General features: G+C 36.8%; 1 protein-coding gene across 1 annotated transcript in view; it reads left to right on the top strand.

Moving 5' to 3' along the window:
* Positions 1 to 2,539: 2,539 nt before the first annotated feature.
* The window catches only part of LOC127424887 (raftlin-like), a 32,290-nt gene continuing 20,386 nt past the window's right edge, over positions 2,540 to 14,443 (top strand). The window contains exon 1 of the mRNA XM_051670413.1: positions 2,540 to 2,681. Within this exon, the coding sequence (XP_051526373.1) occupies positions 2,540 to 2,681 (142 nt within the window). The remainder of the gene's footprint in view (positions 2,682 to 14,443) is intronic.

The following is a 14,443-nucleotide window of genomic DNA, read 5'->3' as shown; positions in this document are numbered from 1 at the left end:
TATTTATGTCATACATTTTATCGGTAACACTTAATACACTTTACAAGGTTCTATATGTCAGGTAATTCATTAAGAAGCATAAACTAACAACTAATGTTAATACATACAACCTTTAATAAAAATGTATATGTATGTAAAATTTAATTTTAAAGGAATATTCCATGTTCAATACAAGTTATGCTCGACAGCATTTGTGGATGTTGATTACCACAAAAAATAACTTCGATTCGTCCCTCTTTTTTTTTTTTGTGAGGCACTTACAAAGGAAATGAATGGGGCCAATGTTGGGAGGGTTTAAAGGCAGAAATGTGAAGTTTATTAATTTACAAAAGCACTTTAATTCTTCTGTTAACTTCCTGATACCCCATGTCCACATGCATGGACATTGTTTTGGCTTCGCTATAGGCTATGCTTAATTTAATTGAAACCAACTGATCTCAGTTCAGGAGATTAGGCTGTCAGTAAATGGTTACCATCGACGGAGTCATGTGACAAAATAAAATGGCGCCAACCTCAGCAGAGTTTGTCTTTGGGAGAAACGGAAACAAAACTACATCTCATAAGAAACCTCAGCAGAGTTTTTACAAAAAAACTTGTTTGAGTCAAAAGAGTATCTCTAGTTTCATCCGATATGCCATTTTAAAAATGTCATGGATTTATCAATGACCACATATGTGGACTATAGGTTCATTTTCCTTAAAATATCCTATATTCACTGCATTTTCACATTGAGAATCAATGGATGCATCCAAAAACTGGAAAATGTTGCTTTCAGAGGCTGTATACAGAGTTAGGATGAAAATAAGGTTCATTTCAAACTGTTCTGAGACGACTAACCCTAATTAGGGAGCAAGGGAGCATCCTTTTAGCTTTCCTATGCAGCCAAGTGAATTCACTCCTAACATCAAGTCAGAAGTTCAGTTTCAGGCTGCAGATGATGTCTGAACCACTCAACATGTTTGGCAGACATGGGAAAATAGGAATCAGTATATAGATTCAAAATGTCTTATGTATAATTTTATTTTAACATGGTTGGCAGTGATTGGATGATGCTGGCCATTACTTTGAATCAGAATTAATTATGTTAATTTCTAATTTAATGTCTTTAACCACGTCTCAAGCATGAATAACCAACACTCCTGGGAAATAGTTTGGTTTAATAAAGAATTTCAATTTAGTCCGTTTTTAGGAAATCTATTTGGTCTGGAAAAATTTTTCTATTGTTTCTTAGGGGTGACTAATTACAAATCAAAAGGGGGGATGGGAAATGCCCACAGTAGTCATGCTCGGGTCTCAGGAGGTCAATACTAGTGTTAAGGAAATGAGTTAATTGGCTATAACTTTACACAGATATAGTTGTTTAATGATTTTATCACACTTAATCATGTTAACACGCTTTTTAAGTCTTGTGACCGATTCGCCCCATTCATTTCCATTGTAAGTTTCTCATTGTAAACTAGATTTTTGCTTTTTTAAAGAAAAGGAGGGAGCGTTACTTGTATTGAACCCAGAATATTCCTTTAACCAAGCTTAATAAATGCTGTTAAAGTATTGTGCATTGATAATTAATTTTAACTACTGTGTTATCTAATGTTATCGTAGGCAACCTTATTGTAAAGTTTTACCGTTTTATCTGTATGTAGGATCCCAGGGAACCATGTGTTGGCCCTCACTGTACCATGTACCACACAGTAATTGTTTTGTAAGTGTCTTTCCTAATCTACTCATATTCAGGTCTCCTAAAATATCCACCCATCCCTGATCCACAACACCAGCCATCCATCCCTCCACATCCCATCTTCATTCCCCATCATGCCATTGTTGCATGGTTAATGCTTGTTGTCATGGTGATTGGGCTTGTCCGGTTCCTCTCGGTTTCACCTGTTCTGGCTCATCAAACGTTGACACAAAAATGCTGGCAGCTAACCATCCGTCCCTGATGGTGTGTGTTAACGCTTGCCACCGGGGCCTACGTGGCATGGCACCACAGTCACATCACGTTAGCACGATCTAGATGTGACGCTCATTAGCATTAGCCACACTGTAATTTATCTGCCACACATTCTGCTGTTTGATTGGTTGTGTAGTCACAGATCAAATATGCAGTCCTCTGTCTTATCTGATTGCTGCTTCTGGTTACCATGGAGACGGTGTGTGTAATTTGAAGGGGGCATTGTAGATGCCACTAGATGTCTCGTGAATGTGTGTTGGTGTTAAAGGTTGATGCTTGAAGGTTGATTTACTTTCCAATTAGCCTTTATTTTATGTTCCTGTGTGACAAATCTTTGTGTCCACGTGTGTGTGTGTATCTGAATGTTTGTGGCTGTGTAAAGAGATGCTGTTATGCCCTTCCTTCGGTTTTGCACGTTCAGATTCTTTTTCAATGTCAATCAAACTTAATTAGCATGACAATTAGGGACTGCTGCCGAGGCAATCAGTTAAATCAATAATACAGCTATGAATAAATTTATATTTCAAGCAAATTATACATATTCATCTATTATATTTTCTCTCTCTCACTTTTTCCATGTTTGAAGAGATGGGCTGTAAGTTGCCGAAGCCCCGAGGTTCAGAAGAAGCTCCAGGAAAGATCTACTCCACACTTAGAAGAGCGCAGGTGGAGACGCTGTCAGGAGTGGCCTACACATACCACTACCTGGATTTCCTGTTAGGAAAGGAAGGTACACATGTTCCTTTCAAAGCACTTTATGTCTGTTCCAAAACCTAGTTGTGTTGCCAGCTGCCTGCATTGGTAACAGCCTTTAATTGCTGTATTCACATTGTGTAGAAATTACTGTAATTATGAGATGGCATCTTGCTGCTTTCTCATATTGGTTCTTTTTACGTGACGTCACGACTGTTAAGTAGGGCTGGGCAATATGAAAAAATATTTTAGCGATAATTGCCTTAAAATATTGCGATATCCGATTATATCGTCAACCACCCTGCCGAGGGTCGTTAAATATTTTTGCTTTATTGATTTTGCTGTAAAAAATTTAATTAATTGAAACACGAAAAACTTAAAAGATATTTCTAGATTCAAATTGCACTTTAAACAAAACGAAAAAGCAATTTAAATAACAAAGTGATCAACAAGTCTTGTATAACAACCTTCCCAAATCCAAACATTTACCATCTCCAACGGCCCCATTTGCCATCACGTAAGTATTCGTCTACGACAACAGTTGGGAAATTTCTAATAACCTAAAAGGTAAAGAATTCTAATAATTCTAATAATAATAATATAAAAATATAAACCATTACCTATAGTATATAAAGTTCAACATATTTCAGTTTCATTTTAGGTGTAAACCTAATAAATCCTTTGTGTTCCCAAAATAATGCTACCAAATGTGTGTTCCTTTTGAATTTGTGTTTATATTGCGTTTCGTTAACACAGTTAATGCTGCCTAAAGAAAAGAAAATAGAACTCCATTTTCATTGGTTCAGGGTGAACGTGGTCTTGTATTATTTTAGGATTTAATCACATTCGTCTTTGTTTCTTTACTACAAAAATATATTTGAGCAAACCTGAAGAGTTGCGTTCTCAATACATGTTAAGTGTGATCTGCTCCATTGAAAAAGTTAACTAAACTTCGAGCACCTCCTGAGATGGTCTTAGGTCATTTGCAGCCTTCTCATACATGACACTGTATCTCTTCACTGAAACGGAGAAGAAAGAGTGATAACTCTTTACATGCACGTGCTCCACGAGATACGCTCCCGCTGCACGCTTCTGAACTAACAGCGCATCAGACTCGGGCATTGACGGCTTTTCTTTTGTCTGTTCTTAAAAATATAATAAAGTGTGCTTCTTCAAGCACGTATCTTTGTGTTTAACAGCATTTCTTGTCATGTGTAACTCCGAGATGTCTTACAGGTCGGAGGTTACAGGTTGCGGGTAGATGAACAAACTTACCCGCTTATGAGATACCTGCATTTGGACAAGGAGCTGGATTCAGTCGTCGCATTTGGCGGGTACAAATTTCATACCCTGGGCTACTGTTTAATATATCTGCCGACTTCCTACATCCTTGGTTTTGCCATTTACTGATACTGTCAATCATCGTCTGTCAATGAGTGTCGAAATCAGCATCGGGAGATTTGTAAGACATTGTCGATATCTGATTACATCTTCCTATCGTCCAGCCCTACTGTCAAGTCAGAGCTTTCACAGAATTCAGAATTTGCAACTTGTAATTACGAGTTCTTTGAAGACGTGAATGCTTTTACATGTCTGAATCTCGTACTTCAGACATGACCTGAACGCACTATTAAGCAGCATCCTAAATGTCATGGACTCCTAACTGACTTCGCTCACCACACAAATAGCGCTTTGCAAGGGAGACTCCACTCATAATTAGGGATGCACCGATATGAACATTTTTGGCCGATACTGATTTTAACAAAAACCTGTTGGCTGATATTGATATTTTGCCATTTACCTTATTTTGTCATTAGTTTTTTCTGAATACTTAAATGTACAAAGTAGTACAAAAGAATGTTTACTGTGCTAAATAATTTCCACTGAACATGGATTGAATGACAGGCCAAAATTTAAAAGACAACCACAGGGAAAGATAAATACAAGATAAAAAGATTCAAACTAAATATAACTTGATTGATATGAAAAAAGGTTATTTTGTACTTATAAAACGTTTTTGCAGTTTAAAATGCAGACTTTTAAGGTTTAGTAATCGCACAAGGCCATATTGCAATTTAAGTTTTAATTCAGTGAGTCATACAGTATTAATGGATATCATACCGATCTCTCAGAAGTCAAAGTCTGCTGGTTTCAAAGCGTTTTGGATGGTTTCCCTCATTATGTAGCCTATAGGTAAGTGCCTCTTTCACATCCGTTTATACCGTCCCGTCCCCCCCCCCCCGCATTAACATGAGAACAAGACAGAATAAAAATTAAATATTACATGTGCCACCTTCTACAAATTGTGGCTATTATTATTTGAATTCATAGAGTTTTTACGAAGTGTGTTACTAATTATAAATAAACTATTGTTTTTCCATATTGCCATTTTCATGCTTATTACCAATATGCGATTGTTTTAATTTGGTCAATAATTGGCCGATAAATATCGGCAGCAGGTACATTGTTGCATCCCTTCTCAAAATTGATTCTATGGAGTCTGGCTTTAGCATGTTGCTATAGGCATAAAAAAAAAAAACTTTATAACACAAATATTGGGTATAGAACACATCCGATGCTGCCTTAACCCCCATTCACACTAGGCTTTGAGCATGCAAAATTATTTTGGACACCACAACAGATAGGATATGATGTCACGCTCAAGGACTTCTTGTTTAAATAATAATACATCTCAAATAGCATTTAATATTGTATTCTAAATGTAAAAATATGTCATCTACTCACTTTCCTGCAACAAATAAAAAACATGCAGCTTTGAAATATGTATTCTTTGAGCAAAGAGGTCAAAGTGTGACATTTTGATCTTCTGTTGGTCACACGTCCTCTCGCAAGCTATATGCAGTGCAACAAATGGAATGCTGGTGTCTCAAGATGTGCTTTTAAATGCTGAAGTCTTAAAAACATGCCGCTACTTAAAAACAACGAAATGTGGTACAACGGTCAAAAACATCCGCCTTGCACATCTTTACATAGAAAAGCAATTAAACCACACAGAACTATGCAAAAAATGTTTAGCCAAAACATGTTTGGCCCTTTGCCAAAAGAAGTTATCTTTGGAAGCAGCATAACTATGATGCCTACATTTTAGAGCAACCTTTGTGTCAGGACCACACCTATGATGCCTTAAAATGCTGCCTTAGTAGGCAGCTCACTAGGTTTTAGAACAGAGCATTTATCTGTTGAAATTGCCATTACAGGTGTCATTGATCACACACAAACATTTTCAAAAGCCTTTCAACTGTTTTTGGTTAAGATGAAATGTTGCAAATTCCTTTGTCTTTTAAATACATAGAACAGCATACTGCATGATAAATTATTGCTGTTTTCAAAATTCAAAGCAACATATTGATATGTATACACAAATTCACAAAGCCCACCTTCAGATAGGAAAGTGTAAAGCTTCAAACTGTGAAGAGAAAGAAAAGTGTGAGATTAGATGAGAGAGAGAGAGAGAGTAATAGAGCAAGAGAGCAACCAAACAGTGTATATTCTTTGAGGGCTTATGTTTCTAAATATACTAATGCCGCTTTTGTTGGTGTGCTTAGAGAGGTGCAATAATGGATCCTGCTGAATTCAAATAAAGAGGATGAGAATATGAGACAGGATCAGAGAATCTAAGATGCAGATTGAAGGGGGGAACAGGCCTGCTCATTTTAATGACTTGAAAGTATATGGGTCATGATTGGACTTATTTAAAGGATGTGACCATATCCCTAGTTGTGCATATTTGTGTGTGCAGTAGGGATGTAACGGTATGATGGTATACCGTGGTACTAAAAACAGACGGTTTCCATTCCATTGACTTTTTCTTAATGACGATATTGTGTGAAAAAAATAATATATACATAAATTTAAAAAATCCCAAGTAAATTAATTATATTTCCATTTACTAATGGTTCATTTAATAATAATAAAAATAAATAAATAAAATAAATGTTTAAATGAAAGATGAGAAAGTCGCATTGAACACGTCATGTCACTCTGTCAGACCAACGGACAGCAGCACATGAGTGCTGTGTAGAACCAAATGTCAGACTCGGAGGAGCCTCTTTTCCCCCCCACCTAAGTGGTTAAAGTCCGCTGTGTGGGAGTATTTCGGTTATTTAAAAGACACGAGGCAACATCAGTGTTGATGGACACCCTGTTTGCGAAAAGTGTCGGCTTAGTCGGGAAACACTTCAAACATGAAGCACCATCTCCGAGAGTACCTTTCCACAGAAATTGTGGACATGAATGTAAGCGAAAAACTCTGTGAATTGTCTGGTAATCAATTAAAAAATATAGATCCCCTTTCATAGAATACATAAGCAGATGCAATACACGTTTACAAGACTAGTTACCCATTATTTGGAATTGGTTTATAAGCTTACGTTGCGTTAGTGCTTCTGCTTTCTAAGCGCTTATCTTTTGAAAGACTAAGGCAATGATGTATTTGCAAAATAATAAAAAGTCAAATTTACTGTGGTAAAACATTAATATATTACCTACAAATGTGACCTGATCCATCATTTTGAGTCATTTTGACCCCAAAACGCATTTTGAATCAACGATCAAGAACAGATTAAGAAAAATATATATAATTCACATATACAAATTAATGCACAAATGTAATATTATATTTAACATTTTGCAATATACTCCTCTCGAATTTATTGTTCTAGTTAAATAACGAACTACGGGCATTAGATGAGGTAAATGTCGCACGTTAGATGACAAGCCGACTCCCCACGGTTGAAACACAGATTTGGCATGCAGATTAAACATTTTAGTAATGTATACTGTATCTTTTAAAATCTCTATTTTCCATTTTGTGCTACTTGTAATAATGTACGTACAATGATACACCCTCGGGCCGCGAGTGTTGCTCAGTGACACTGCTCGAACTTGAGGCAAAAAACAGTGATTGGTGGTCATGGTAAAGACTGTCAAAATAACATTTATTTTGTGAATTTCATTATTTAAAAAAAATGAAAATAACATAAATCGCATTTTGTTGGAGCAGTTCACAAATGTATCTTGTTTGGCTCAATTTGATTTCATAAACTTTTTTAAATTACATCCATTCATTACACTGCAAAAATATTTTCTCAAGATATATTACCTTGATTTCATTTACACAATATATTTACACAATATAATGTTGTGTTTTCAGGGTAATTTATCAAAATTCAACAAGGTTTATGCTTAACGCTCCCGCCTCAGCACAGATAACATAAATATGCTTACGTTTTTGCATCACAACCTACCCTGACTTGATAGGGTATGAATCTGATTTGACATATTTTTTACATTTTTCAATTATATTAAAAACCATTTGAATTATTGCAAACTTTTTTTTTTTTACTTTTTTAAACTTGTTTTATGATTGTTTATGTTTGTCATGTGATTAAGAAAGTGTTCTAAAGAAACAAAAAAATAAAGTTAATGAACTTGTTATAACTAAAAAAAAATCTGTTTGTTTATCAGACATGTGCCAAACCTAAAGTTAAAGGTTTAGAAGATATACACCATAATACCGTGATACCGAGGTATTTTTTGTGATGGTTTTCATACCGTGAAAATGTCATACCGTTACATCCCTAGTGTGCAGGTGTGTACCTGTGAATGTGACCTATTGTTTTATACTGAGCTAATGATATTTTCTATCCCCTAAACCTAACCTTAGTAAACCTTTTAGCATTTTGAGATTTTAATTTAGTCATTATTTAGTATGTTTACTAAGCCATTTTCCTCTTTGTGACCAATGGCTCACAATGCAGATGATTTCAGGTTTTACCATCCTTTTGGGGAAATTTGGTCCCCACAATGTTGGCAAAATCTGACACACACACACACACACAGATCTCCAGGCTTTCTGTTTTTGGTGCTTATCAGTAGACAGGCAGGTAGGTTATTTATATGTAAAATTCACTGATGCCTACAGAGACACTGAAAAAAAGTTTCTCTGAAAACTGCAGTGACAGCATGTGGGTGAGGCAGAGATGTGTGAATATGTTTGTTTGTGTTTGTTTTGGGGCATCAATATTGAAAGAAATAAGTGACTTAATGAGTTTAAATGATTGTCAGGGATGAAATAAATAAAAAAGAAGAATACAAAAATGGACCAGAGAGAGAGAGAATGGCAGGCATCCTTTTAAGGATGATCTGATCTTGCAGATGGGAGGGCTCATTCTTAAGATCTGGGATTTATGTGTGTTTGAGTGTGAGTTTGTGAGAGAGATTGAAAGGGATTTATGGATAAAATCTTGTTTTAATTGAATCTGGTCTCCACAAATAATAAAATTCTGCACACTGTTGGGTTATTACAAAATAAAATAAGCAAAGACACCAAAGGACCCCACATCACAGTCATAAGCAGCATGACTTCCTTAAACTTATGAAACATATACACTCTCTTTAATATTTATGTCATATCAATATTTAAAGGGCCATAACCGCCGTTTTGATAGGTCAGCACAGCAGGAGCAGTGATGGCTCTCTCTGCTGGAGTGCAATAGATTTGCTACGAAGTTCAAAGAATCGCAATGCCATTCGAAACTTAAACAAATTTGTTTGAAAATATCATGCACCTCTTTAAACATGTATTTTTTTTTTTACAGTGCTGTATGTTATTTTAATCATTAAATTGTGTACTGTTGGTTTGAGGTGTAAAACAGAATAGATAAAGTGGTGGGTTTGGATTTTTAGCATTAAACTGATTACAATTGGTAACAAACAGCTTGGGTACAAACTCACACAATGTGTTCAGATTTGTGACTCTGAGGATTTGAGGATTTTTGTATTAAATGTAAAAATGTTTGAGGGCATAGCAGCTAGATAAATTAGCCCCCAAAAATCAATTTTAACTGACTGATCCCAGTTCAGGAGGCTCTGGACTGTCAGTAAAGGGTTAAACCTTCGACGTATGGAGTCATGTGACAAAACAACATGGTGCCGATCACAGCGGAGTTTGTCTTTGAGAGAAACGCCAACAAAACTACATCTAGTAAGAAACCTCATTACGTTTTTACATTGAAACCTGTTCGAGTCAAATGATTAGAATCTCTAGTTTCATCCGATATGCCATTATTAAATTTGAGCGATTTATCGCAAAACGCCACGCTGCTAAACACAATGTACACTGTGTACTTTAGCGCTTTTTTCCCTTAGAAATCCTATATTTACTGTGCATTATCACACTGACAATCAATGGCTTCATCCAAAAGCTAAAAAAAAATTTGCTTTCAGAGGCTTTATATGGAGTTAGTATGAAAATAAGATTCATTTTGAACTGTTCTGAGACCAGTGCAGACAGACAGCACACTGGAGGTTGTCATTCACTATATAGGGAGCAAGGGAGTATGTTATGGCTCTCGGCTAAGTGGATTCACTCCTAAAATCCGACCAATAGTTCAGTTTCAGGCTGCAGATGATGGGTGCTTCTCAAACGGAAGGCTGCAGCCTAGTAAAGCTGCGTTCATACTGCCAGCTACTTTGTCGCTGCATGTCACCAGTGGCTGGCGGTTAGGTCGCTAGTGGTGTATGGAGAGTCTAAACAGCACTTTTTCTTTACAATTAATATTACTATTAAAATATTAGTAAGGTTATTAATATGGTACGTTTATTCACTATATCTGATCATTTATATGGTTTCGTTTGCTGTCATACATGTAACACATTTTCAAAACAAATTATTTAATAGTTAATTTTACAGGCTATTTGATGATTTAAATCTACTTGGAATCCCTGCGATCTCAGATACACCTTTCCACGCATCATTTTTCTTAAATTTGTCCCTGTACGTGGGCAGAGACATATCATATAACACTGGTAAATTGCTAACAGCAAGAATTAGCCTTTCCTCCATATTTCCGTCACTGCAGGAGCTGAGAGAGTGAAGGATCACGTGAGCTCTACCATCTTCTCTCGTATTGGCTGTCGCTCCCGAAAGTCGCTCTTCATTTGCATAAAGTTAAATATTTCTCAACTTTGTCGCGTCGCTGGACACGCCCACCAACGGTCACCATCGCTCGTGTCGCCGGAAGTCGCCAGCTCTCATTGAAAATGAATGAGATGAGGTCGTTTTGTCGCTGTGTCGCTGGTAGTGTGAATGCAGCTTAAGGCTGTGTCCTTCCTACACCAGTTCTTTGGAGGCTGTAGGCTAGACTCTTCCTCAGCATTCAGTGCTAGAATGAGACGGTCTAGTAAGTGCGCATGGCAATCCATAAGCTCAGAACCATGTGATATTTTACTTTTAGAAAACACCTATACTTCAGAAAACTAGAAATGTGTCCTTAATCCCTTAATTATTTTAGCTAAATGTTTTATTCACTAAGCTAGAGTCACTCAGAAAAGCCTTTATATAATACATTTTTTAACCCTGATCTTAGAATTTATATTTAAATCCTTTCAAATATGAAAAAACAGAATCCTTGACTTGTAAAAACTATAAAACTTTTAAAGCTTTTCAAATTCATTCTAGAATAGATTTCTTTTATATCTAAGTCCCTCATTTCATCTGTTGTGGATTGCTCAATTGGAAACATTTTAGTCTCAGATCATGCCCTGGTGAGTTTAGAGATGTTAACACATACGGAGAAAAATAAATCATATAGTTGATGCTTTAATGTATCCTTTTTGCAAAATCTTGAATTCCTGAAATTAATGTTTATATGGAGACTAACTGGTCCTCGGTATCCTCTGTGGGCATGGCTTGGGAGGCACTCAAGGCGGTTCTTAGGGGTCGGATCATACTGTCCAATTTCCCTGATCCAGCTTGACATTAAAATATTGTCAAAAATTTTGGCTAACCGATTGAGTAAAGTTATGACATCTCTATACATATAGATCAGGTGGGGTTTATCGGGGCCGCAGTTCTTCTGATAACATTAGGCGTTTCATCAGTATCGTGGTCAATGGCGAATGATCAGACTCCGGTAGCTGCTATCTTACTTGACGCCGAAAAGGCGTTTGATATGGTAGAATGGGATTATATTTTTAAGATTTTGGAAATATACGGTTTCAGGAATACTGTTATTAAATGGATTTAGTTACTTTATAGACACCCGGTAGCAGCGGTACAAACAAATTGATTAATTTCAGATTATTTTAATCTGGATAGGTGCCCCCTTTCCCCATTATTGTTCTGTCTTGCCCTGGAACCATTAGCAGCTGCGATAAGAAGGGAAGATGGTGGTGGTGGGAAGTGTGGCGCATAAGCTTTTGCTTTACGCTGATATTTTATTATTCGTCTCCAACCCCACTAGAAGTGTCCCAGATTACATTTAAATAAGTTACATAGGCCGATTGACAAAGGTGGGCTAGGCCTGCCCAAGATTTTGTTTCATTATGCATTTGATCTCAGGCATTTGGCTCATTGGTTTCTTCCACCTGAGAGAGAGCACCTCCCTGGTTTTGTATTGAACAGGAAGTTCTTGCCCATATTTCACCATTGCAAAGCCTTTCTATCAAACTAATCGGAGAAGTTAAGTTACACCCCGTTGTCTCACATTTGTACTCGGTGTGGACAAAAGTGTCCAGATTGTTTAATTTTGACATTTATTTAAACATTGCCTTGAGCATATGGCTGAACCCCAAATTATGTATTAGCAAGTCCCCTTTTTGCTGGTCAGAGTGGATTGTGAGGGGGGTTACTACACTTGGTGACCTATATGTGAGTGGAGTGTTGATCCTTTCAAAATTTGGTTAAACTTTTTAGGATTCCCAGATCTCAGTTCTATAAGTATTTACAGCAGCGCCACCTGTTCTATACTGTTTTTGGGAGTAGTTTACAACCCCCTAAAAGCGGAAGATACTCGGAGTGGTGATTACTGCTTTTGGAAAAGGTCATGAGGCATCAGTGTATTACTCCATGCTAATTCAGAGTCTGGGGGATGGAACCTCAACTTCTCTTAAGAGATTATGTTAGAAAGATCTAAACTTGGTATTGGAGGAGGGAGTGTGGGCTAGGATTCTAAATAACATCAAGACTGCGTCTAGAGATGCAAGGGTTTGCCTTATGCAATTACAGATTTTACATAGTCAATTGGACCCCCTCTAGATTGCATAGGCTTGGTCTTAAAGTCACACCCACCTACTGGTGATGTCAATCAGAAGGAGACACAACCCATGTCTTTTGGGGATGTATTAAGATCCAAGAATTTTGGTTGAGGATTCAGAGTTTTATGTGTGAGGTAGTGGGCTCTCAAATTTTATTTAGCCTCAGACTCTCTAATTTAGAGAATAAATGCGTAAAAAACTGGGTCCTAACTAGTATTATGATTGCCAGACAGATCATTTTAAGGGATTGGAAGTCGGCTGGAGCGCCCCCATTTCAGGAGTGGTGTTCAGAGATGGCCAGGGTGGCAGCTTTTGAGGAGGGGGCATCCAGAAGACTGGGGAGTTTAGACCTGCTTGTGGAGAAATGGGACAAGTATCTGTCTTTTTTGGAGGGCTCTTGGGGAGGGACAGTGGAGAGAGAGGTGTAGTGGATACGTGTTTATTATATATTTTTTTTGTTTTGTTTTTTTGTTTTTTTTTGTGTGTCTATGGTTGTGTGACCACTGGGGTGTTGTTGGGGGTCGGACATATAGTCATTGCTGCAAATGCAAATAAAAATTTGAAGAGAGAGGAAAAAAGCGGTCACGCAACACGTTTTCTGCCCTTTTTTAAAATAATTTGGAACATATGCAAAGGTTTGTGGGTGATTTAAGGCCATGAAGGATACACCAATGCATCCTCCAAAATATGGCAAACAAATGCTGCAAAATGATGCTGCCTTCCAAGTGTCCTCACAATTGAGATGGCCTTTGACAGTGCTTGATGACGTGGCTGCTGAGATATCCAGCCTAACGAGGCTGCAGCCTTCCAACTGAGAAGCACCCGAAATTTGGACCACTCAACATGTTTGGCAGACATGAGGCAATGGTAATCAGTACATAGATTCAGAATTTCTAATGTATAGTTTTATTTAAACATGGTTGGCAGTGATTGAATGATGCTGGCCATTACACTGAACCAGAATTAATGATGCTAATTTCTGATGTAATGTCTGTAATGTCTCCAAAACATGAATAACCAACACTCCTGGAAACATAAACAATTTGATTAAATAAAAAAACTGACTTTCTATAGCTTGATATTTAAAATTGTACAACTTAGTCCTAATGTCCACATATGTTGCCATACATTTTTAGGAAATCTAGTTGCTCAAGATTGTGTTTTTCTTTTTTTTTTTGCATGCTACTAGTTACAAATCAAAAAGGGAAATGGAAATTACACACAGCAGTCATTCTTGGGTCTCCAGAGGTTAAATAACAAAATATTAAACTAAGTGCCATCTACAAACAAATAATGCTTTTGAAGTTTTTGAGTTTTTGAAGTAACTTGACTAGAACTTCACTTTTCTTTGCCTTTTTTAGATTTGCCTTATACTAGCTGTCTGTCTGTTAGTATATCTATATGCTGTATCTATTGTTTTATAATTTTAAACCTAACAAATCACTTTTGGTTAAATGTTTTGCTTTAAAAGTGTGATTTTGCTATCTTTAAAATAAATGCCACTTGGTTTGATATTTTATAATCCAATGCAATGACATTCTTAAAATTTTTAAGTGTGGCTTAAGTGACCAAATCCTTTTCAGGGCCACTGTAGATGAATGGATAGATTCATAATCTAAAGGGAAATGTGATGTGTGAGTGTGTTGATATTGTAAATTTCCTGACTGGTGACTTTTAACTGACCAAAGTCTCTGCTTCTCGTTTTAAACCTTAGATTGGGGGATATTAGTTCAGAGGCCT

Source organism: Myxocyprinus asiaticus, chromosome 34 (assembly GCF_019703515.2).
Source record: "Myxocyprinus asiaticus isolate MX2 ecotype Aquarium Trade chromosome 34, UBuf_Myxa_2, whole genome shotgun sequence".
Taxonomy (NCBI): Eukaryota; Metazoa; Chordata; class Actinopteri; order Cypriniformes; family Catostomidae; genus Myxocyprinus; species Myxocyprinus asiaticus.
This window is presented reverse-complemented; position numbering and strand designations above follow the sequence as displayed.